Below are 24,396 nucleotides of genomic sequence, written 5' to 3'. Positions count from 1 at the left end.
AATAATTCAGCGTATGCTCTAAAGGTAATACAACAATCTCGGCAGTGAAGGGGGGTTGATTAAAATGCGGGTTAATCGTAAAAAACAGTCAAACTGTTAAGGAACAAGAAGTCAATAACACACAGACGTCACACTAAAAAGTAGCCTACTTAAATATAATTTTATACAGTAGCTGCTGCACGTGCACTGTCAATCAGCGCAACGCGTTGTAAGCTTGCAGATCGGCTATCGCGGACTCACGCTGCATTATAAAACCCAGAGTAGACGGACAATAATAAGAACACTTACGTTATGTATCTGCATTCTGCAGTTTCTGCAATGTACAAATCCAACTTTGTTTAGTGTGCTAATAAATGCTCCCGCAGTATTTAATGTTTTTAGAGCCGTAGCCTATAGGCTACTTACTTAGTACTCGGTGTGTGTGTACAGCTGCGCTGCACAATAATTAGGAGAGAGAGAGGACGAGAGTTTATAGGTCTCTAACGCACGCACACACACACACACACACACACACCCCCACCCACCCACCCACCCACCCACCCTTGGGAAGTTTGCTTTCATTCGCTGTATGATACATTATGCTATCCTCACTGAGTCTTTTAAATGATGTGCCATGTTTTTATTTGGCTGGCTGACTGGCTATATATAGCTGACTGGCTAACTGACAGACAGACTGGCTGGCTGTCTGTCTGTCATATACCTATTAGGCCTATATAATATAGTATTATCATTAACCCCCGCTCTGATCCACAAGGCGCACAGAACCGCGCTCTCCGATCTGCCGTTTATAAAACCAATAGCCTACGTTCGTTGCATATCAATCAGACGGCAAATGATCATTAGAATTATGGCAAGCTATGACTTCTGCAGGAGGGGGGGGGGGGGGGGGGGGGGGATATAGACCCGCTGCGGCCCAGCGATAATCAACCGCTGTCCGCTGCGATGCGTGAGCTTGTAGATCAGATGCCGACAGACAGACAGACAGACAGGCTAGATCGGTAAAATGGAGCATAAATTCGTATAGTGAAATATAAATATTTGAAATGGTTCAATAATAATTAGCATGTATTATTATTAACGAAAAACATATACTAGCCTACTATATATATAATATATAATACAATGCGCACTATTAACTATTAAACATAACGAGAGAGAGAGAGAGAGAGAGAGATACAGGGGTAGAGAGAGAGAGAGGGGGGAAGTGAGAGGGGTTGCTGATCGGTGTGGAGTGAGTGATAGATTGATTGATTGCGCGGTGGCGGCAGCCGGTCACTCACCCCCCCCCCCCCCCCCCCTCAATCTCTCTCTCTCTCTCTCTCTCTCTCATAAACGCTGCATGTGCACCTTTCTGACATAACAGTAGAAACGGTGTTGCGCACACACACACACACACACACACGTGCGGAATGCAGGCTCGCCTGGAGACGGCGGAGAGCTCCACGGAATCGGACCGGCGAGGCGCACGCGGCCCCGGGCACGATGCGCGGAAAAAGGCAATACCACCGCAAATATACCAAAGTCAACCAATTACGTCGCAAACGGGTAGATATAGCCGTGACGAGTCCCGTTCTATGCCGCGACGAGTCCTCACGCCACAACGGATTCTTAACGCTGCGACGAATTATTATTAAGTCGTGGCGAATTATTATCAAACGCGACCTATTATAAAATACGTCGCAAACGGCGACGCATTCATAAATAGCCTCAACGAAAATAAAGCGCTGGGGCGAATTATTAAACCGTCAGGACGAATTAATATTTAAGCCACGACCTACTCAATAATAAAGCCACAACGGAAGATAATAGGTCGGGACTTACGTCTCCGCCCCGAAAGTATTTCGCCCCACCTGACACTTCCTCTGCCAACCTGGGGGGGGCAGCGGACTGACCTCATGCCTCCTTCTATGCATGAGGAGTCCAAGTTGCTTCTTTTCACCTGACAGGGGGGAATTTCCCCGGCCGGACGTAGCGCGTGGAAGGGACACGTTATTCCGACCAGTTCCTTTCCCCTCCATCAGGCGCCCCGGCTGGCCAGGGGGAGGTAGTTTTAGAGACCAGGATTACTGCATGTTTTTGTGAGGGTACCTACGTACCCTAGGGGACACGGGGAGAACATGCAAACTCCACACAGAAAGGCCCTTTCGCCAACCCCGCCTCGGGTATGGGCACTGATGACGCGGAGGAGGGAACACGCCGCCAGTGCCCACAGCGTCCCGAGCGGGAATCGAACCCAGGACCTTCTAGCTGTGAGGCGACAGCACTACCAACTGTGCCACCGTGCCCCTTGACTTTCTTGATGTAACAATCTTCAAGGGCCCAAACTTTAACACAAACGGGAAACTAGTATTCTTTAAAGAAACAGACTACTACACAAAATGTCATTCTATCCAGCACACTCCTACACAGGAATAGTCAAATCACAACTACTAAGATTCCATAGGATTTGCACGCAAATAAGTGATTTCAAAATAGCTTGTAAAACGCTATTTAATGCTCTCAGACTAAGAGGAAACACTAGGACATTCCTCCGGAAAGCTCACAATACCTTTTTAGAAGTAAGAGTGCGGGATCCAGGCCCTAAATTGGCCCTGATAACCAGTTCAACACAGAGCTGACTAGCCAACAACAGAATAAAAAGGAAATTTGAGAACCGAACGGATGATCTTCTAAAAGATTATAAAATTATATCGGCCTACAGAAAAAACAAAAATCTTAAAGACTATCTAGTACACAGCAAGCTAAAAGGAATCAACACACCAGCACGCCAGGGACCAGAATACTTCAAACCCAAACAATTAGTCAAAAATAGAACTACAAAACGCGTGTTGGAGATTAAACAACAAATAACAGCTAGAACCAGCAACTGCATTTATTTAATCACATGTGAAAAATGTGGTTTACAATATGTCGGAGAAACGGGTAAAACAATAGCTAAAAGGCTGGGACAACACAGATACAATATTAACAATGCAAAAAAGACAACCACAAGGTTTGTTCAACCTTTCATGGCTCACGGCATTGAAGCTCTAAAAGGCGCTGGACTTCAACACAATCCCAACTGGACAGTAGGACAAAGACGTTTTAATGAAAAACAGTGGATTAAGAACCTCAACACGGATTTTCCTGGAGGCTTAAAAATGCCTAAAATCAGATCTTGAATACAACAAAACTTAAACTCAGGATTAAACTGGAGAAAATCTAAAAGTGATTGGATCAGACTTCCTTCGGATACATGGCGAATGCATTCATTCCTTGCATTGTGCTTACACATGTTGTGACCGAAGGTCGCAACATGTGTAAGCACAGTGCACTGAAGTCTTTCAGTGCCCCCCCCCCAGGACAATATATGAACTCCTACTGACTGTACATAAACTGTATTTTTCCTACTGTTTTTACTCTTGCCAATACTAACATTACTATTGCAGTACTATGTGACTATTTTTTTTGTATTGCATTGGATTGATGCCAACAGATTAATTTCGTTGTACACTTGTGTCCAATGACAAAATAAAATCCATCCATCCATGGAATTATGGAATGCACGTGCTAATAAAAAACAACTTAATACTTCCTAAAGTTAATATGAGCATCAAAGTAATATTTAAAATATTTTGTATTAGCACGTGCATTCCATAATTCCATAGGGCTAGACCACACATCGGCATATGACATCATCAACTTGCAACAGGAGCAGTCCCTATTGAGTGAAAGATTCTCTATTTATGAAAGAAATAAAATATTTAAGGTGTTTTTATTTTAGAGGGCAAGTATAATGTTTTAAGACATATTTGTCGTATTAGCCAGGGAAAATGTTTTCAAAGATTTGCTCTATGCAAAACAAATATATGAATAGGATGTAATTTAGCATGTACTGTAAATAAATAGATGTATAACTTTTACAACTGAGTGGTTGTATTTTGTCTCCCTGCTCTTCTATTGAGACATTTAGATTGTGTCTAAGGTCATGTCTCACCTAGACACAGGATCTGGCATGACGTTTGACATGATGGTCAAGATTCAATTTATCCCCTGAGCAAGCAAGCCAGCTCCATTAGCTCAATGGTAAACATGTCAGCAATTATGCAGCTTATTTTGCAACCCATTGTTTCACCCAGTGTCAATTATCTAATGTAATCCTGGGTACTACACACCCTCTGCCAAACTGGGGAGAGCAACGGACTGACCTCATGCTTCTTTCTATGCATAAGGAGTCCAAGCCGCTTCTTTTCACCTAACGGGGGGGGGGGCAGGGGGTTTCCTCAGTTGGACAAAGCGCGTGGAGGGAACACATTATTCCAACCAGTTCCTTTCCTAAACCAAGGGAAGGCAGTGTAGACACCAGGAAGGCTTACTGCATGTTTTATGTGAGGGTTCCAAACTTAGGGGACACAGGGAGAACATGCAAACTCCATACAGAAAGGCCCTTTCTTCTTACGCCTTGGATGGTAATTGGATGATTTGAGGCATTTTGTTCCAAAAATGTGTTTTGAGGCTTTTTGTTCAAAACGGGCCCGTCCTGCAAACTTTGAAAGCCAATGTTAGCCAATTAGGATGGAATCTGAAATATAGGACAGATCCGTCTTGAACACATGACTACAGAGAGAGTGTGTAACGATTTGCGGGATTTTTCAAAAGTCGGCCTCCTGGTGGCACTATAACATGCCGTTCTGGGAAATTTGGGGCAGAGGTTCATCGTTGGCATCCAAAATGTGGCATCGACCAGGTTACCGGTGCCGGAGATTAGCTGGTAACAGACGGACGGACACACACGGACGGAGTGCAAAACATACTCTCTCTCACCATGCCTTAGGCCTGGTGGAGACAATATTAACCCATTTAGGCCTGAGGCCGATTCTAAAAACGCCTCTAAATCCTGGCCTAAGGTTTCTGAAAAACCTCAAATATTTATATAGGAGAATCAAAATGTTTACATTTTTGAATACTGTACATACTGTACAGAACCCAAATATGGGTTCCCGATCTGAGTGGGTAAAACACCAAAATGGGTTCCCGCCCAGAAATCTGTTTCAGTATATTTGAGTATTTTATCAAATGTTTGTCATCATCGGTGGTCTTTAGGACTGTGTAGTCCATGTGATGTCGTGAGGGACACGAGGAACACACGAGTCACTTGACTGTATGGCAGATCAAGATAACTTCTTATCCTCCCAGCTGCTATTCTAGCACTGCTGTGCAGACACACACACCTGAGCAGAACAGGTCTACACAAAGTAGTGATACTCGTTATCTCAGGGTTCAATCTCCAGGGATTCCCTCCGGCACCGCGGGGGTCGGGTTTCCTCCACTACATCACAAGGGGGGGAGAGGGCTTCCAGTTCAAAAAACAGTTCACAGTGTCGAATTTAATTACAAGACTCTTCAAAACACTTCATTTCAAGCTTAAAAGGACAAGACCACATTTTTGAGGTTTGAGTTTTTGTATAATAATTACCGTGCCATGATGGAACTTCAAAAGGTTGACAAGAAATAAAATAAAATCACACCCGTGTGAACTGAGTGGTGCAACTCCGTGTGGGGGTCCTCTGGGGGTCCCGGAACTTCCAGACCCACAGGGTCGGTTCCGGCAAGGGTTGTGTGTGTGTGTGTGTGTGTGTGTGTGTGTGTGTGTGTGTGTGTGTGTGTGTGTGTGTGTGCGCGCGCACACACACACACAGCAGTGCACACAAACACATAATGTGTGTGTATACATATAATATAATGTGTGTGTATAATGGGGGGAATAAGTATTAACACATCAACTTTTTCCCAGTATGTTTATTTCCAAAGATGCAATTCATTTCTACCAGACATTGGTATTAACTCAAGTAATCCACACATGAAAAGAAATCACAACACGCCAACTGAAATTGATTTAATATAGTGGAGAAGCCTGTGTTTGTAATGACAGCTTCAAGACGCTTCTTGTATGTAGTAACTAATTTCCCACACTGCTCAGGTGTGATTTTGGCCCATTCCTCCACACAGATTGTCTTTAAATTTCGAAGATTTGTTGGTGCCCTATGTTGAACCCTTTTCTTTAGTTCTTTCCACACAATTCCAATGGGGTTTAAGTCAGGTGACTGACTGGGCCATTCTAACACCTTGATTTTCTTCCTCTGAAACCATTTGAGAGTCTCCTTTGCTTTGTGCTTTGGATCGTTGTCCTGCTGGAAGGTCCAGCCACGTCTCATCTTCATCATCCTGGTGGATGGCAGGAGATTCATCTCAAGAATGTCCCGATACATGGCTCCATTCATTACTCCTTCAATTACATGAAGTCTGCCAGTACCTCGAGATGAGAAACAACCCCATGCCATGATGTTTCCACCTCCAAACTTCACTGTTGGTATAGTGTTATTCGGGTGATGCGCAGTGCCACTTCTCCTTCAAACATGGTGTGTAGTATGACAGCCAAAAAGTTCAATTTTGGTCTCGTCTGACCAGACAACATTCTCCCAGTATTCAGTAGGCTTGTCCAAATGCTGTTTAGCAGACTTTAAACGAGCTTCGACATGCCTTTTCCTGAGAAATGGAGTCTTGCGTGCTGAGCGTCCATAGAGGCCATGGCGGTGGAGTGCATTGTCTATTGTTTTCTCTGTAACACTTGTACCTGCTGCCTCCAAGTCTTTCTGGAGACCTTTCCTAGTGGTCCTTGGCTCTTTGAGTACTCTTCTGACCATCTTTCTCACTCCCTGGTCAGAAATCTTGCGAAGAGCACCTGTACGCGGCCTGTTGATGGTGAAGTGATGCTTCTTCCACTTGCGGATAATGTCCCCAACATTGCTTACTGGAACATTCAGATGTTTTGAAATACATCTGTAACCAGTTCCATTCTGATGCTGAGCAACAATCAGGTTGTGAATGTCTTGAGAGAGCTCTTTGCTTTTACCCATCATGAGATGTTTCTTGTGTGACTGATTGATAACATAACAGCTGTTTGTTTATAGCCTATCATTTTACACTGCCCAGCTGATGTTGGTTTTACACAGATAGGAGGTAGACATACAAATTACATAGGAAAGGCACCATATGAAATCAATAAGTATACTGCTTTTTCTTGGTGTGTTCAATACTTACTTACTTACTAATACTTACTTCCTGTGCTATTGCACTTTATACCACATAAAATTATTTATGGACTTTATTTTTGTAATTTCTTTACATGTGTGGATTTCCTAAGTTAATACCAATGTCTGGTAAAAAAAATCATGTGAATAGCATCATTGGAAATATATTTACTGGGAAAAAATTTGTTCAATACTTATTTCACCCATTGTATATATAAATATATATATATATACAGTCCAAATATTATTAAATTAATTTTCAGAGGCAAAGTGATTTTAGGCCTATGAAAACACTACTGTCCCATTGTGCAAGAGAATTAAATAGAATAACATTCGATTGTGGGTGAATAAATATAGGCCTATACAAGAAGGTTAAATGGGAGGCTATTGCAGTCAAAGTTACCAATACAAGCTAGTTAATTCAGCACTCTTATTGACCGGTCAGGCCGGCCTGGTAGGCCTCAGGCCACGCAGGTATAGGCCTCGGACGAGGCCTACTCATAGACTGTAAAAAATATGGACAAAGCGTTCCCCGGGTCTAACATGAACGTAAAATGAAGCCTGTAATAATATGCTAATTCCTGATGTAAGTCGCCATCTTTGGTACCAGCTGGCCATTGGCTGGCTCCGTTTTGTATACCAGCTGGTCATTGGCTGCCCAGACAACGAGGCGGGACTTCCCCCCTTCTTCTCCGTTGGTTTTTATTTTGACTCGAGTGGGAGGGGAATCCCGATCATAGACTGTAATGGTAGCCACGCCCCTCAGAACATACGCGATGGTTTTTTTTCTTTATGGTAATTTTTTTAATTAATGGGACCATAATTTACCAAAAAGAATATTATGACATTAGAAATGAGACTTTAAACTAGTGACTGGAAGAAGAAAGTATTCATGACCATGTTTATTAAGGTAATACAGTCTAGGTGAAGTTGGGCCAAAATACATGGGCCTCTATGGAGCTATGGGGCTTTTTGGGTCCGGTCCAGCGCCACAACAGGCCATTATATGAACTACCGATTTCAAATGAGGCTTCACGAAATATCTGGCTGACTGCCCCCCTGGGCCTACTAGGCCGCACTTCATTTCAGCGCCTTATAAGGAAAGTTGCGTGACACATCTATGTTGAATATTTTTGTTCACAGTGAAAGGGGAGGTGTTCTGGAAGAACCAGACGTCCACTCGCTACGCATGGTCCCTTCGAGAGACTCAGCCAATGGCATTCAATGTTTGTGTTAGGACAATGTTTGTGTTTACACACACCTTCAAAGCTAGACATAGGAGGGGCTAGCGCCCCTCAAAAATAATTGCTCCAGTGATTAGAAATTGATAATTTAGTTATGTAGTGCATGTACTCAGTACTGGGTTTGGTTAATCAACTTTGTCTACATTGTTTGTTTTCATAATAAAAGAGTGACTTTTCAGCATTGTACGTCAATGAGAAGCATATTATTTTTAATCATCAATTTCTAATCACTGGAGCAATTATTTTTGATTTCGTGTCCATGTTTGGAGTTACATCATGGCAAGGTAACTACACAACTGAAAGGCCGGTTCCTTGGCTACAGGCTTTAAACTCTCGTCTTGTCCATTTACAGACTGATCAGTCCAACTCCACATGCTGTTTGAGGTCTTATGTTGCTCTTAAAAACACTCATTCAGTAGCGCCTACACAGCAACAAGCGTTGTTGTTGCCGTTCGTCCCTGAGGTCCAAATTTAGCAAAAGGACATCTGTGAACTCTGCCCCTTGCCACTGCATAATTATTTAAAATTCAAGGACCTTTGTTCCCTCTCTAAACGCATCAAAGCTTAAAATAATTATGATTCATTCTCATTCCCTGCCAACTGACGGTTCTCTCATCGTCAATGGTCCAGGGTGCAATCGTAGTGAAGAATATTGTGTGATTTCTTAAAGGTAGGGTAACGGATTTCTTTGGTTAAAATAAGTGTTAAAATGTTATATATTGTGATAGTACTCATTGCTATTTGTTCAGTAACAGGAGTCTCCATGTGACCCCAGCTTTTTATTAAATAGAAAATGCATTTTCTGGTCGGGATACTGTAACAATTTTATCCAATCAGGATAGAGAACTCAGTCAAGATACAGAAACTAGAAATGCACTCTGTCGAGGTGCCAACTTGCCAGCTCGCAAGTGCTGCTACTAACTATTATCTATTACAAATGCTGTTCTAAATCCTTTAGACCCGATATTGACCTTATACCAACCTTGAAATGTACCTTAGTTACATCACCATCAACAGCCAAAAAGACACGCACACGCACACAGACACACACACACACACACACACACACACACACTGTTACGTCATCAGCCAATCCCTGATTGGCCACAGATCATACGCAGCCGATTTAATCAGTACTTGTGTGCTCTGCTTGCGCGAGTAACAAGTGAAATTCAAATTGTAACTTATGACACAAAGAAATGAGCAGACAAAAGGTCACCTACTTGAAAATGTATATAAATGTGTTTATTAAAGAGTTGGAGAGACAGAGCGACTCTTGTTATTGAACAAACACTCTATAGCAGGGGTTTTCAACAGGTGGTCTGTGAAGGTATTGCATGTGGTCCCCAACTATACATTTAGTAATGTAGGATTTGTTGATTTAAAAAAATATATATATATATATATATATATATATATATATATATATATATATATATATCTTTCCACTAGTTGAGAAACACTAAACTGAATAACCTGCTGACCTATGATGACCGTCCATGTAGTAATTTACTGACAAGTCGGAAGTCAAGAAATTCAACAGAAAAAGGGAGTTAGAATCTCAAGAGGGGAAAATGTCTAGTTCAGTCATTATTAGGAAAGTATTAGTATTCAATGGAACATTGGTTGAGAAACAGTGGGATGTATAGTACACATGGGATGCATAGCAAGTGTTACAAAAGCACAAATGTTAGCCCATATCGCCACCCAACACAACAGTGTTGATTCTAAGGGTGTATTCAGACCTGTACTTGGGTAGAATCGCTGCGATTGGGGGGTGGAGTTGCATCATTCTTGCATTATTTTTGTTCTTGTGTGTAACCTTCAGCATATTTGATACGGCCATTGGCCATATTGCAATAAGGGCTTCTATCTCTTCATTAGACCACATCTATCCATGGGACATCTTTACGTGTCGCTGCGTAATAACGCCGTATCTCCTTCCTCCTCGTGAGTCAAATATCAATTTCTTCAACCCACAATGACACATTCAGCCCCTATATTTAACGTGATTGCATTCACATTCGCACTTTCCGATGTCACCTGAGTCAGGGTGGTGATTCCTCGTTCACAATCAGTTGAAAGCCCCTGCTCTATAGCAATGATTACTAATCAGAATATAGTGATTTAACCTTTTACAATACGGGTGGCAAGAGATAAGCCATCTACATATTTCACTCTGACATGGCAGACACAAGGACAAAGGTGGATCAAACCATAAATCTGCCACAAAGCTAATGACTCTGATAGCTAATAATCAGCTAATTACAAATGATCAAAATGTGTCACCTATTATTATCAGATCATAACTGACACAAGATGTCTGCAATGAGTCATCAGCCAAGGGTATAGAAGCGGTCTGGACGTCAGAGCAACAAAAGTAGCAGATCCACACGCTCGAAACCACCGGTTGAAAACACATGATATAAAGCAATCGCTATAAGAAAATGATCAATCATAATCTGTGAAACCATTCCACATGAACCGACACACTATGTCAGCCAGGGCTAATATGGGACAGATCTGGGCATGTCTTGGAAATGCATGATGGCGGCGTCATCTGAGCATGATCTCTGGTTTCTACCCAGTCATGTGACCTTTACCATCCGAGGTTAAGATAACAAGCAAGAGGGAATGAGAGAGCGAGAGTGTGAGAGAGAGAGAGATAGAGACTGTGAGAGAGAGAGAGAGAGAGCGAGAGACAAAAGAAAGGGAGAGAAATAATTTGTGACAACATCCATATTGTGAAAAATACATTTTTGAGTCAATGAGGTGAGTGTTGTCCCCTGTACAGTAGTCGCCATGCTGTTGCACCACAGTAATCCTGCAGCCACGTAGCCTAAAGACTAAAGACTTTGAAACGTCCCCATTCATAAACTTTAGACACAATTTTACTGCCCGCCGCACAGCATGTGGGTGGTTGAAACTAGAAAGGACTGGAGGAGGGATTCATATTAAAGCAGGTGGGTGGGCCCACTTATGTTTTTCAGATGCCGAGGTCAGATCAACCTTGCGATTTAATTAAGCGCACTCACCGAAGATCTCCCCGTTCTTGGCATACTCCGTGACAAGGTAGAGCATGTTCTTTGTCTCCATCACCTGCGAGAGAAGAACAGGAAGAAGGGGTTGAGGGACACACAACACACACAGAGAAAATAACAGAGAGAGAGAGAGAGAGAGAGAGAGAGAGAGATCTACACCAGTTGTTCTCAACCTTTCTGGATCAGGGCCGTGTTAAGTGTTCAGATCAGAGGGCCAACCCTACCTAGGGTTTGGACGCTGAATCGAACCCGGGAATGTCTAGCTGCCAAGGAGACAGTGTTACCGACTGCGCCATCGTGACCCCCTACTACTGATTTAGAAGGCATTTGTAGAGTCAGTCAAGGTTTTAAAGAAAACATAGTTAACCGCCTTGAGGGCCCGGGCCTATTTAATCCATTAATATCCATCGTCAACAAGCGCCTCTAGGCTGTAGAGCGATGCGATCAGTTTTCATAGCACTAATTTGACGGAGCACATGACCGTGCACTTGAACTTGACGGTGTTTTAAGTCATGGGCCCAGATGGTGTTAACACACCATGAATGAAGTTTTTTCCAATGTCCTTGAGATATTACACAACTGTGGGGTGATCCAATAGCCAAGTTGTTAGGTACAAAAACAAATAAATAAAAAAGATTAAATTAACCAGTCCCTGGTTCGATTCCCAGCCGGCCATACCATTTTGCACATGTCACTGATCTACAATTTCACTACTATTTCCCCAACAGTCTGTTATTCATGTGGATAAAAGAAATGGAGGGGAAAAAAATAAGGACGAAATATTGAATTATACAACTGTCACACTTTGGCAAACGATACCTGTCCATTAACAACATGCTATATATAAAATGTATGAATGACGCAAGCACTAAATATGGCCTCAACATGAGAGAACAGAGGCGGGCCAATGCTTTCACAGAGAGTGTCTGAATGGTACTTTAAAAAAGAAACACGGTGTGCCCTGAAGCACTATTTGAAACGAGCGTGGCCTGTGTAGGAGGAACACGAGAACTGATTTAGACGCAACACACACAGACACGTACAGACCGACGCAGTTAAATGTGGAGGGGGGGAAATAATCACGGCCAGAGAGAGAGAGAGAGGAGAGGATGAATCAGACAGCCAGCTAGACGTTCTGTTCACACACTAGAACATCCCACACCGCTTGTTCATGATCAGTTTTCCATCTGCTGCCTGCGAACAGAGCGCCCGCATGCACTTTATGTGAGGAAAGACAACAGCCAAACACATGCTCACGTCTCAAGGTTAAACTTCCCACTTGTTGACACAAAAAATAACCGATGAGCCATTACTTTTCGTTCTTTTTTTCCCCCCCCTCACTAAAGTATTGCAGTGGCAATGGAATGCCCACGAGTCAGCAACAAGTTCATTCTTCAACATGGCTTGGGATTGTGATAACAGTTAGCTTAGCTCAGGGAGGCAGACAGCATGGCCCCTCGCCACCAAAGAAGATCAAGACATTGTTTTAATTGATGCATATTGGTCATTGTTTAGCATTTTAAGTACGGGTGCAACAGTCAAACCAATCAATTTAATCTCACGAGCATACAAGCTCACAACAACGAAAACGAAATCTTTCGTCATTTGATTAATAGAAAGTATTAAAACAAAAGTAATCAATAGAGTAATCACAAATGTTACTTTTGATTCAAATAATTAAAAAATAGTCAAAATAGTAGCAGCAAGTTCAAAACGCATTGCTTGCAGATCTACTACTTTAGCTACTTTTGTGTGATGCTGTAGTATCAATTAGGCTGTTAATTTACGAAAAAACATGAAAGCATAGACTATGGCGATAAGAGAACTAACAGCTAAGATATACTTAAGATATACTGAAAATAGCCAACCCACAAGTTGACAAGCTTTTTTTGTATTATACTATTGCAAGGACAGATGGAGTGCAAACATGTTCATACATACAGGGGTTCTCAACCTGTGGGTGGCGACCTCTCAGGGGTCACCAAATTATTACTATTAATTTATATTATTACTATAAGTTATTATTATTAATTATTATTAGCAACCGAATGGCTGAAAAGGAAATCAAGAGTTTACATAGGCCTATGTACATACATAAACTTTCCTTAACGATATCTGGTTTCAGTATGCATGTATTTTCTCTTTTTATTAGACTACGATTATTGTAGCGGTCAATTTGTATTGGGGCGGGGGGGTTGCGAGACATGGCCAAAGAATTTCCGGGGGGGGGGGGTAACCCCTGGGCTAGATGAAGATTGTACAACTTCCCATACACCCCCCCCCCCCCCCCCCCCCCAGTACAACAGCAACAACCCTGGAGGGGCTGCAGCTTTCAGCATTTTGGTCAAGAGGAGCACGATGGATGTTAATCCCCTTCACCCCATGGCGCCCCTACATTTTGGCCCACATTCAACCTGTATGAACGCAGGCATCATCAAAATAAAAGTCTGACTGAGTGTGAAATAGTCACTCATGACGGCATTCCCGTATGGTTTATCCGCGTCGCTCGTGGTGTGTAATGACCTTTTACAGTATTGAATTGTTTTGGCTTGTGTAGATGTAATAATAATGAGTGAGTAGTAGCAGGGGCCTCTACCCTTGTATATAGATGTAATAATAATGTGAGTAGTAGCAGGGGCCTCTACCCTTGTATAGATGTAATAATAATGTGAGTAGTAGCAGGGGCCTCTACCCTTGTGTGTGGAACCGTAGGGCTTCATTGGGCCCCCCTCTGTCTAGAATAAGGTCAGAAAAGGAAGTGACTTATTGACCCGTGGTGTTTTGGGAATAATGGCTGCTGGAAATAATGATCCACGAACATGATGATGATCACAATCATCACACAGCAGAATGCTGGCCCAAACGCCCTTTTCAGTTTCACTGACGAGACCTTACTGGAAATTCTGGGCAGATGTTTAAAGACACTCATGCGCAACCTTTTTTTAATTTCAAGGATGCCCCAGTTTGCTGTCGGGCAGAAACCCCTTATCTCCATATTTTAACGTGTGTATTCTTCGTACATTAAGGCCCCTACTTGATCATACTACAGCGCCACACAGACGATCAAAGGTAGCAGATCCAGCTTGAAACGTGGTGCCAACCCATGCGTTTTTAGATCTGATCCTTTTGCCATTTTCAACAGCATTTTATGCGTTTTGATTATTTACAAGCGGTTATTTGCATGGCAAAACAAATTTCAGTCGATATGAATAAAAAATATCAGACCAGTGAGTGGTGCAACAGCGCCCCCTGTTGGTACCCTAAACATACATAGGGACACAGGGACACAGACAGGGACGGACAAAGCTGGGCATTGGAGTGGCTGCACCCTATGGTTGCACCACTCAAAATACGTTACCATTATCAATGTAGTTGCATTGTTGGAATTCAAAATCGATACAACTACTGTATCGCTACACCCCTAGTAAATCTGTGCTCTAGAACTCTCCAAAATCAAGAACGGCATCCGATTCAAAATTATAGTCAGGCTCTAGTCTTTTAGTCCTTGGTCACAGTATCTTTTAATGAGCATAATGAGCACAAATCCAGAGGAGTCAGTGCGAGCTTCACTTCTCGGTCTGTCTGCTGTGCCGAGGTGGTCACAGCGGCAGGTACAAATTAATTCCTTGAAGTGCCGTGAAATCCATGCCAATGTTTATCCCCCAGGTGCATCTAACACTTGCATAATGGTTGATAATATAAAAGAGCAATTAGAGGTGAATGGGATTCTTTTTGATCTCGTACATTTCAAAAACATTTACGGGCTAAAATAAACCGATATTTATTATAAATAACGATAAAATTTTGCGACAACCACTCTTGTGGAAAGATTTAAAATTTTAAAAGAGTATCCATAACGTGACAATTATTGATACATACCATCTAATTACCCACTCGTAAATTTTATTTAATTATTAAACTTATTTGGTAGGTAGATAGAAAGACATTTAAACATCTATTTACGGTTTTGTAGCGGCTAAAATGTTGACCCAAAGTCTACACCTCATTTTCCTATACTTTTCCAACCATAATGTATGCAAAACAAGGAACAAGGTCTGTCCTGGCAGTAGCTGCAAACCTTTGTACGGAACATGACTGACACAAGACGGCATTATGAATTTATTTTGCAATACAATGCACAGTAGCACAGCCGATTAGAACGAGCATGCCAGTTTTCAATATAACACGGTTTGGTAGATTGAAAATGTGAGTTTTCCTGATATAAACGGTCATAAATTGCACGCATCCGCCTGGGTGACGGCAGACTGCTGGGCGAGTGCTGTCGCTTTGGCATGGGATCAACTTTGACCAAAAAATGCACAATGAAAAACAGGTATTACGGCCCAGGCGGTGGCGTAACCGTCTGGGCACCCGACTGGTAATCCAGTCGCAGTGTGCCGCGGGTTCGACTCCCGAGCCCGACACGGCCTTTACTGCATGTCTTCCCCCATCTCTCTCCCGTTTCCTGTCAGCCTACTGTCTGTCCCTTCAAAAAAACAATAAAAGGCGTAAGCCACAAAAGAATATCTTAAAAAAAAAAAAAAAAGGTATTACCACGTTTCATGGCCAGGGTTCATGGCCATACTGTATATAGTGTATCTTGAGTGTAGAGGGTTTGATGATGTAAGACTGATATATGACGGACTGACAACGTTATATGGAGATCCAAGGGTCTTGTGGCAAAAGTAACCATTGATCTAGAGAACACCGTTTCTAAACCTGGGGTCCAACCTGGACCCCTTTGGATCTGTAACTCAAGGGTTTACAAACTGAACCATTTTTCAGTCAAATAAACACTATGATTTTAGTAGAGTATAGATCTGGGGCCCCCAATCAATTGGGGGAAATTATGGACTAATGATGGGGGTGATTCAAATGAGAAATGTTTCCGATTCAACAAGCTATAAATCAGTAGATCTACAAACTCTTTCGTGCCATGGACTCCCAAAATTACCGTAATTTCCGGACTATAAGCCGCTACTTTTTTCCCATGCTTTGAACCCTACGGTGCAGCTAATCTATGGATTTTTACAGCGAACGGCCACTAGGGGACCTTCTAAATCAATATCTATGTTATTACATTAAAACACCTGCGGCTTATAGTCCAGTGCGGCTTGTATATGTACACATTAGTTTTTTCCCCTAAATGTAGCTGGTGCGGCTTATATTCAGGTGCGCTTTATAGTCCGGAAATTACGGTATACATATGTTATATACACATTTGTTCCAGGGACCCGCAGAAGAGAAGATGTGTTAAAAAATATATTCAAAGTATTTCTTTTTTTTTTAAGAATAGGAGATGTACAAGCTGTGAGAACTATTGTTCTAAATCCTAAAACGTTGCTATATACATCTATAGCAAGAATCTAAAATGGCACAGATGCTTTCCCGGTTTTAATGGGTTAAATATCTGATCGTGGCTTGACATGGCCAGATACTCAATATTAAAATGACTAGGATGGTGTCCAAAGATGGTATCTTGACGGGCCGATGACAGCTCGGCAGCCACACTGGCATTGTGCCTGGGGATGTGCACAAGGGAAAGCTGGATAAATCCTGCTCCACTGCATTGTTAAGTTCAGTGACCAGACGTAATTTTGTTGAGATGTGCCATTGCAAATAAACTTTGCCTCACCTAATAATTTCACTCGGTAAGTGGTGAAATGACTGTTTTAGTGGCAGATGATCTGGCGTTTAGGTGGCAACAGCAATGTCAGCTACTTAAAGACTGCTGACGCTGCAGCTTTCTGACAAGGATACTCCACCACTACCGCAATACTGAACAAAGGTGATATCCGTGATATGTCGTCACTTAGGAAATTGGCAGTCTACTGTATGTCGACACACACAAGCATCAAAAGTAGCAGATCTACAAGCTCATCGATCTGCTACTGCTACGATCAGCTAAGTAACAGTTTTGGACATATGAAGACAGAAGACACAAACTACTGGTATACAAAAAGGTTAAAATTTGTAATTTTTACAACAGTATATATACACGAGTACCTTATTGTGTTCTCCTTTACCAATACAGAGGCAAATTCTTCTTTTGCAAAAATTGCAGATCTACAAGTTCACAACTCACTGTCAGCTTGTAGGTCAGATAATGTTTGATATGACTATTGGTGTGCCTTGGACGCAAAAAGTTTGAAAACCACTTGTTCAAAGGCATGCTCAACTCACACAACTTGTATTAATGCCAGGTGCAGATTCTGAAACATACATAATTCAAAAAAGTGATCATCATTCTGCACTCACAAAAAAGTACACATCCTTCTACCCTAATGGAAAAAAATAATAAAATGTGTGCAAATCTTTTAATATTGATATTCTTTAACAGCTAATGTTTTAGCTCATATCTTTGCTTCTTGGGGGTCCCTGGAACAACATATTTTCAGATGGTGGTCGGCAGGCCAAATACATATCATTCTGGCCTTGGCTTCTTGACATGAAATAGTTTGAGAGCCACTGACATAGAAACATAGGTTTTTCATGACACTTTAAAGACGTTTGAAGAATCTGGTCTCAGGTCTGCCTCAATGGGTTAAACGGAGCCGGTGCCTAAATGGTGCCAGAACCGATCAACCCAGTTATCAATCCATTGATATTTAAAAAAAGGTTTATTTGTATTAATTGAAAAGAATAAACAGAATAATCTCAAAGAGAGGATAATGGAGGACTGCAGGCTGTTTTGCTCCCTCAATGTCGTAACTCTGTCTTACTCTATGGCTCTGGTGAAAAGTATCTAAGTACATTTACTCAAGTACTGTACGTAAGTACATTTTCAGGTACTTTTACTTTACTGGAGTATTTCAAATTTGCATTACTTTTACTTCTACTTTTCTCAGAGGAAGATAATGTACTTTTACTCCACTACAATTATATGAAAGCTTTACTTTGTAGATTTTTATTTTTATTACAAACCATACATTAACATATTCAGCCCTACTGTATATTAGCCGATCTACAAGCTCACAATGTGTCATGTAGATCTGCTATTTTCAAATGATTTTTATACAGTTTCCAACATTTGAAAACTTGTGAAAATGGACACTCTGCACAATGAGTACTTTTGGTACTAAAAGTACATTTTGATACCAATACTTTTGTACTTTTACTCAGGTAAATCTTCAATTCCGGATAATCCGGACAACCGTAACTGCAATGTAGAACTACTCAGTTCTACAGTGCGGTTGTCCCGATCCGATCACGTGGTCGGGGCCAATCACGCCATTTTCAAATGATTGGAATCGGATCAGGAGCAACAAAACGTGATCGGGACATCCCTAGTATCAATATTATATCCATATCTATTGTTTAATTGGATCCCCATTAACTACTACCTTAGTAGAAGCTCTTCCTGGGGTCCATAAATATATCATGATATTAGACTGGATATAGTCTGTGATTTTGGATATTGTACTATTGTGATATGGCAGAAGTGTTCTATAAAAATATAAATATCGTATCGGGGAAAGCTCGGCATCGGCAGATACTCAAAATCAAATGATCGGAATCGGACCGGGAGCAAAAGAACGTGATCAGGACATCCCTAATTGCAGTATTGATACTTTTACTTAAGTAAAACATGTACTTTTTCCACCACTGGGTATTTAACCCATTTTCGGCGGGAACCCCTTTTGGTGTTGGCATTATGTTATGCTTTAGCTATTGAAAAATAGCAGATCTACAAGCTCACAAGCTCGTAGGTCTGCTATTTTTGAAAAATCGAAGAACGACTGACATAGAAACATAGCTTTTTCAGAAAACTGTCAGGATGTAGAAGACATTTTTTTAATCTGATCTCAGGTCAAAATGGGATAAGAGAAAGGGGCCAGTGGCTCACCTGGTAGAGCTTAATGATGTGTGGATGGTCCAGCATCTTCATGATCTGCACCTCTCTGTAGATCTTCTCCAGGTTGACGGCGTCAAGCTGCGTCTTGTCGATGATCTTAATGGCCACCTGCACGACGGAAAGACACTAATGAGCTCTACATTCTCTGCATCTCTGACCGGCCTCATTACACCGCGTCGCTGCGGCCGGTAATTGCGAGAAACAACCACTGATATGAACAAAGGCCGTCGCACGTTCAGGGCGGTCACAATTGTTACATAAACGTCTCATCACAATTATTTGAGATAATCGCCAATTATTTTTGACATGATCGTCATAATCGTTCCCATGTTGATTATGTTTTTAAAGTAGAACATTCATAAAATGCCAGTAATTTCTCTGTATTGCCCTGTGCACGTTTTCATTACGAAGTCTAAAAGGTAAACGGAAATCAAATTTCTATTCATATTAAATGTTCCAATGTCCAATGCCAAAAAGACAATTAAATCGCAATTATTTGTGTGACAATTAATCGCCAACTTAAATGTGTAATCGTGACAGCCCGTGACACACGTTAAGCACTCACAACAGCAAATGACACTGATCGCCTATCCCCACTTCATGACTCATGCCAGCTGGATGAAGAGACAGAAGGCTAAATGTTTGTTTTAGCAGAAGTTCAGTCCCTTCAGCCATTGCGGCATTAACAATAGGATGATTTTTGTCGTGTGTATACTGGGGACGTCATGTATTGTCTTGGTGTTATGTTGTTATGTGCCATGAGTTTTTCCTGTTGGAACAGCCTGCGAAGATGAATGTCTGAGGAGACAATAAACAAAAGCCATTTGACTTTGCTGCTAATTTGGGTTAATTTAGCCAACCATGGTAGAACACTGCACATTGCAATGAGATAATATTCTGGAAACACCAAAGTAATGTCAGTGTGTGTGTGTGTGTGTGTGTGTGTGTGTGTGTGTGTGTGTGTGTGTGTGTGTGTGTGTGTGTGTGTGTGTGGTCGTGCATGCTCAGATTATAGTGCATCATATGAGACACAGCAGCACAGACAGCAGCACTGCACTGTTTAGTGCTTATATGATCGTTTATGAGAACTGGTAAACAACCTTAAGGTTAGAGTCATTAAGCATGGAGTGAAGGCACAACGAAGACAAACACATGCCTCACTTCACAGGCACGCACACACACTCAGACACACACACTCCAAGGTGACACGCCACCAAGTTTATCCACACACATGGAAATCCCATCAAGTGATGTACGTGCCTGCATGCATGGGCACAGGGCCACAACACGCATAATGTGCGCACACACACTACTCATAAACTCTCATGCCACAAGCACACACACACACACACACACACACACATCATAAAATCTGTGGTTCTTGAACTTTTCATGCCGCGACCACCCTAAAATAATCATATGTGAACAATCATGAAGAAATTGAGGCAATACATTTTTGTTTGACTCAGTTCCATAGATACATTTTGTTTTACCTCTTGTCTTAGGTGATATTTGATAATTTGGCCAACGTTTGATGATTTTTTTATAGTATAGTTTCTTGGTAAGTTTTGATGTAGTGGCCTTATTACTACTAGTTACTTAACCCAGTCAGGATGGGAACCCCATTTGGGGTGTTGCTACAGTATCTACAGTATATAGCAAAAACCGGCCTCAGTCCTAAATGGGTTAAAAAGGCTCCTAAATTGTCCTTTTAGAACCCTGAATACACATACTGAATACTGCATGTTGGTTTGTGCATAATGTTTGTTAGACATACCAACCGTCCGACAGGCATTAGTCCGACAACACCGACACTTCCGACAACTAACCTGGCCAAAGGTTAACTTGTAACCGGTCACGGAGCAGGTTAAAACGAACCCATGGCAGGTTACAACTAACCCGTGGCTCCCGACATGTGTGGCAGGTTACAACTAACCTGTGGCGGGTTACATCTAACTGTTGTACAACTTACAACAGGAAGCCACAGGGCTGTGAGGTTAGGTATAGGGTTGGGTGTCGGACTCATGACTGTTGGACCAAACGCATGCATCCGGTTTGTTTACTGTTGAGTGAGAAAACATTGTTGCAGCACATTGAAAACCACTGGACTATGCACATGCAAAGCTTGGTTGATTATACACACGTCACACACGCGCGCGCACAATCGCACATACACACACACACACACACACACACACCTTTAGCCCTCATGGGCTTTGATTAATGGTGTCCGGTTAGTAACAAGCAATAGCCACGTCCTCGTCTCCGGCTGTCTCATAAACAACATTTCATCAGTAGGACTTTAAGTGTTCCAAACGTCTGCAAGCCAAACCCCGGACGAGTAAACAACAAGTATTGAGAGAGAGACCACAGTTCAGCGAGGCCTCCCTCTCTCTCTCTCTACTGTGTAATCTACACAGCAGTGGTTCTCTCAAACATGTTCATATCAAGGACCTCCAAATTAAGGTTCTATTTCGACCACGGACCTCAATATGAGAATATTGTGTATGTAGGGTGTGTGTGCAATGCATGTAGGGTTAAAGTGGTTCATCTGATGTGGGACCCCCTGGACTCTCCCCTACATTCTCTCATTGGATTGAACCCTAGCAACCGTATTCTGGGGTAGGGGAACAACAAACTGACCATCTAAAACAAGATCATGATTTGAGATCAACTTCCAGCACCTAGAAGTTAACCACCTAAAGAGGCTATTCCCAGGGGCCCTCATCAAAAACTGTTTTTATTTTTATTTCACTATCATCACCGGCTAAAGTCTGTTTCAGACGGGGAGCGGGTGATGCAGGCGTTCTCGCCTGGATCAGTGCTGCACATGAGCAGGGGAGCGGGACTCGTGAAAAAAAACCTAAAACAGCTGACCACAATCCAGCTCTAGCCGCCCGCGGGATTGTGCGCATCAATTTCACGGGACCACGCCCGCTTGCGTCAATGGCCCTCAATTTATCCACGTGTCCAATTAAATAATTGCCTGCCTCTCATTGGAAAATGAATTACCAAGGCGAATGAATTACCTAGTCAGCCACTTCCCGTCTGAAACGTCCTCAAGAGCGAAATTAAACTGTTCCTCACTTTGATGGGGACCCCTAGGAACACCCTCTAGGACCCCTCAGGCCTGGGGTTCCCCGGACCACACTTTGAGACCGCACTGATGTACAGTGCGGTCTTCACTAGAATAAATCTGTGGTTTACAAAGTGGCGTCTCCAGTCTGGCTTGGTTCCTCCCTAAGAATAATAAAATAATAGATAGTTTCCCCCTCCGTTAGGCATATTCACTCTAGTATATCCAGTTGAAATTAACAATAAAATATTTATTAGGTTTTCTTCCCTACAATGTTATTCATCCACCCATGCATGCATACAGTTATGCAACTGGGCTAAATCATAACAAAACCAAAAAACGATTATGTATTAACTGTGTTCAAGCTGCATACTAAACTAACCATTTATTACAACATGAACCCCAGAATCCTGATTCAGCGGCATGTCATGACGGACATTATGCCAGAAATAGGCAATCATCAAAGTATAGGTGAACAGTGAACTGAACATGCATCAAAAATATCGAAACGAGACCATTTGGCAGAAATAGCCGATCTACAAGCTCTGACGCAATGGACGCTTTTAGATGCCTATTATGGCCATTTTATATACCATAATATATATATGTGGGGGGGGGGGCTACTTGATGTGGAAACGATTTGACAGTAATCCCCACCTGGCCTAGATGGATTACTGTAGATCCACAGTCCACACTCCACAACATTGTATTTTCATAATCATGACAATCACTCGTCTCTCCGTAGACAAAAATGCATGCACACAGACAGTACAGTATGCACCGAGGAGGGCAACAAGGTCAAGCAAGGCGGCGAGAAAATTAAACAAGGCATTTTGCTTATTATGTAATAACTTAATAATGAGGTCGGAAAAGTTGCAGACAGTGTTGAGAAACAGCTGTGAGTGTAAACGGCCCATATCTCTCTCTGCTGTGCTCTGCTGAGAGAGAGACATGTCAGAAGAGTGACAAACACAGACACCAACTATGAGCTCAGCTGTACTCTCTTAACGGTTCTATGACACGCCCCGAAAATATAATTACGACACTTTACAACACGTGGTCTGAGTGAAAACGGTCTGAAAACGCACGCGGGACATAAACGGTGGTGCACTGAGCACTCAGTTGGCTGGAACATTTGCATTTGTACTGGCTAAATATGGCAGTAAAAATGATGAATTTCCATCTAATATAGAAATTCAACCGGTCAGTCAGCAGCAGTCATCCGGGGGTGGTAATTCACCATAGCAATTTTTATCATTTCAACAAATAAGCATAAACAAAACCAATACTGAACGATATTGATGTAACTAAGAGATTTGGTGGGCGATATGAAATCAAGTTTGTCAAGTTAGGCAGGGACATGGTGGGCGAAGCCATATCAATACAGTAGCGGTAAATACGATATAAAATATTCCCCAGACTGCTGCGTGACGTCATCACAATTAACAGCTAATCAGATTACCAACTTTCTTTGAATGTCACTGGGTCTTTAACCCCATGATCAGACTGGTTTGTTATCTCTTCCAAGCAGATTGCTAGGAGGAGATTGGCTTTCATCTAAAGTCTGGACTGTTAGTACAACACACACACCTTTAAGAGGTGGATAGCTTGTTCTCACATGCAACACTGCATGAAAGAAAATAGGCTACACAAAAGACAACTAGCTCTGAAACTTCATAGTTTCAAGGACCCCCACCCCCCCCCCCCCCATAACTCTGTACAAATGGAACCAAATGGACCCGTAAGGAGAGTTCCATTTGCACACTCTTGAGTTACAGGCCTGTAGCCCTGTAACAGTCCATTTGGAAATTGGAACCCCCTCAAGGAACCTTGATGGTCCCTATAGGCCCCACTTTAAAAACCACAGTAGATCGATATCGATATAAAGAATATATAGAATTTTGGCCCAGGCCGTAGCGTAACGGTCTGGGCACCGGACTGGTAATCCAGTCGCAGTGTGCCGCGGGTTCGACTCCCGGACCCGACACGGCCTTTACTGCATGTCATCCCCCCATCTCTCTCCCGTTTCCTGTCCCTACTGTCTGTCCCTTCAAAAATCAATAAAAGGCGTAAGCCGCAAAAAAATATCTTAAAAAAAAAAAAAAAAAAA

The 24,396-nt window shown here is 42.2% G+C and overlaps 1 protein-coding gene across 2 annotated transcripts in view; it reads right to left on the bottom strand.

Moving 5' to 3' along the window:
* The window catches only part of sik2b (salt-inducible kinase 2b), a 118,514-nt gene that overhangs the window by 88,970 nt on the left and 5,148 nt on the right, over nucleotides 1–24,396 (bottom strand). For both annotated transcript variants that reach the window (XM_083773903.1, XM_083773904.1), the window contains exons 2-3: nucleotides 19,202–19,318; nucleotides 11,350–11,413 (exon numbers count right to left, since the gene is read on the bottom strand). In XM_083773903.1, coding sequence (XP_083630029.1) covers nucleotides 11,350–11,413; nucleotides 19,202–19,318 — 181 coding nt within the window. The remainder of the gene's footprint in view (nucleotides 1–11,349; nucleotides 11,414–19,201; nucleotides 19,319–24,396) is intronic.

The sequence above is a fragment of the Protomyctophum parallelum genome (assembly GCF_964188405.1).
Source record: "Protomyctophum parallelum genome assembly, chromosome: 9".
Classification (NCBI taxonomy): Eukaryota; Metazoa; Chordata; class Actinopteri; order Myctophiformes; family Myctophidae; genus Protomyctophum; species Protomyctophum parallelum.
The sequence above is the reverse complement of the archived record's forward strand: the minus strand, read 5'-3'. Positions and strand labels throughout refer to the sequence as shown.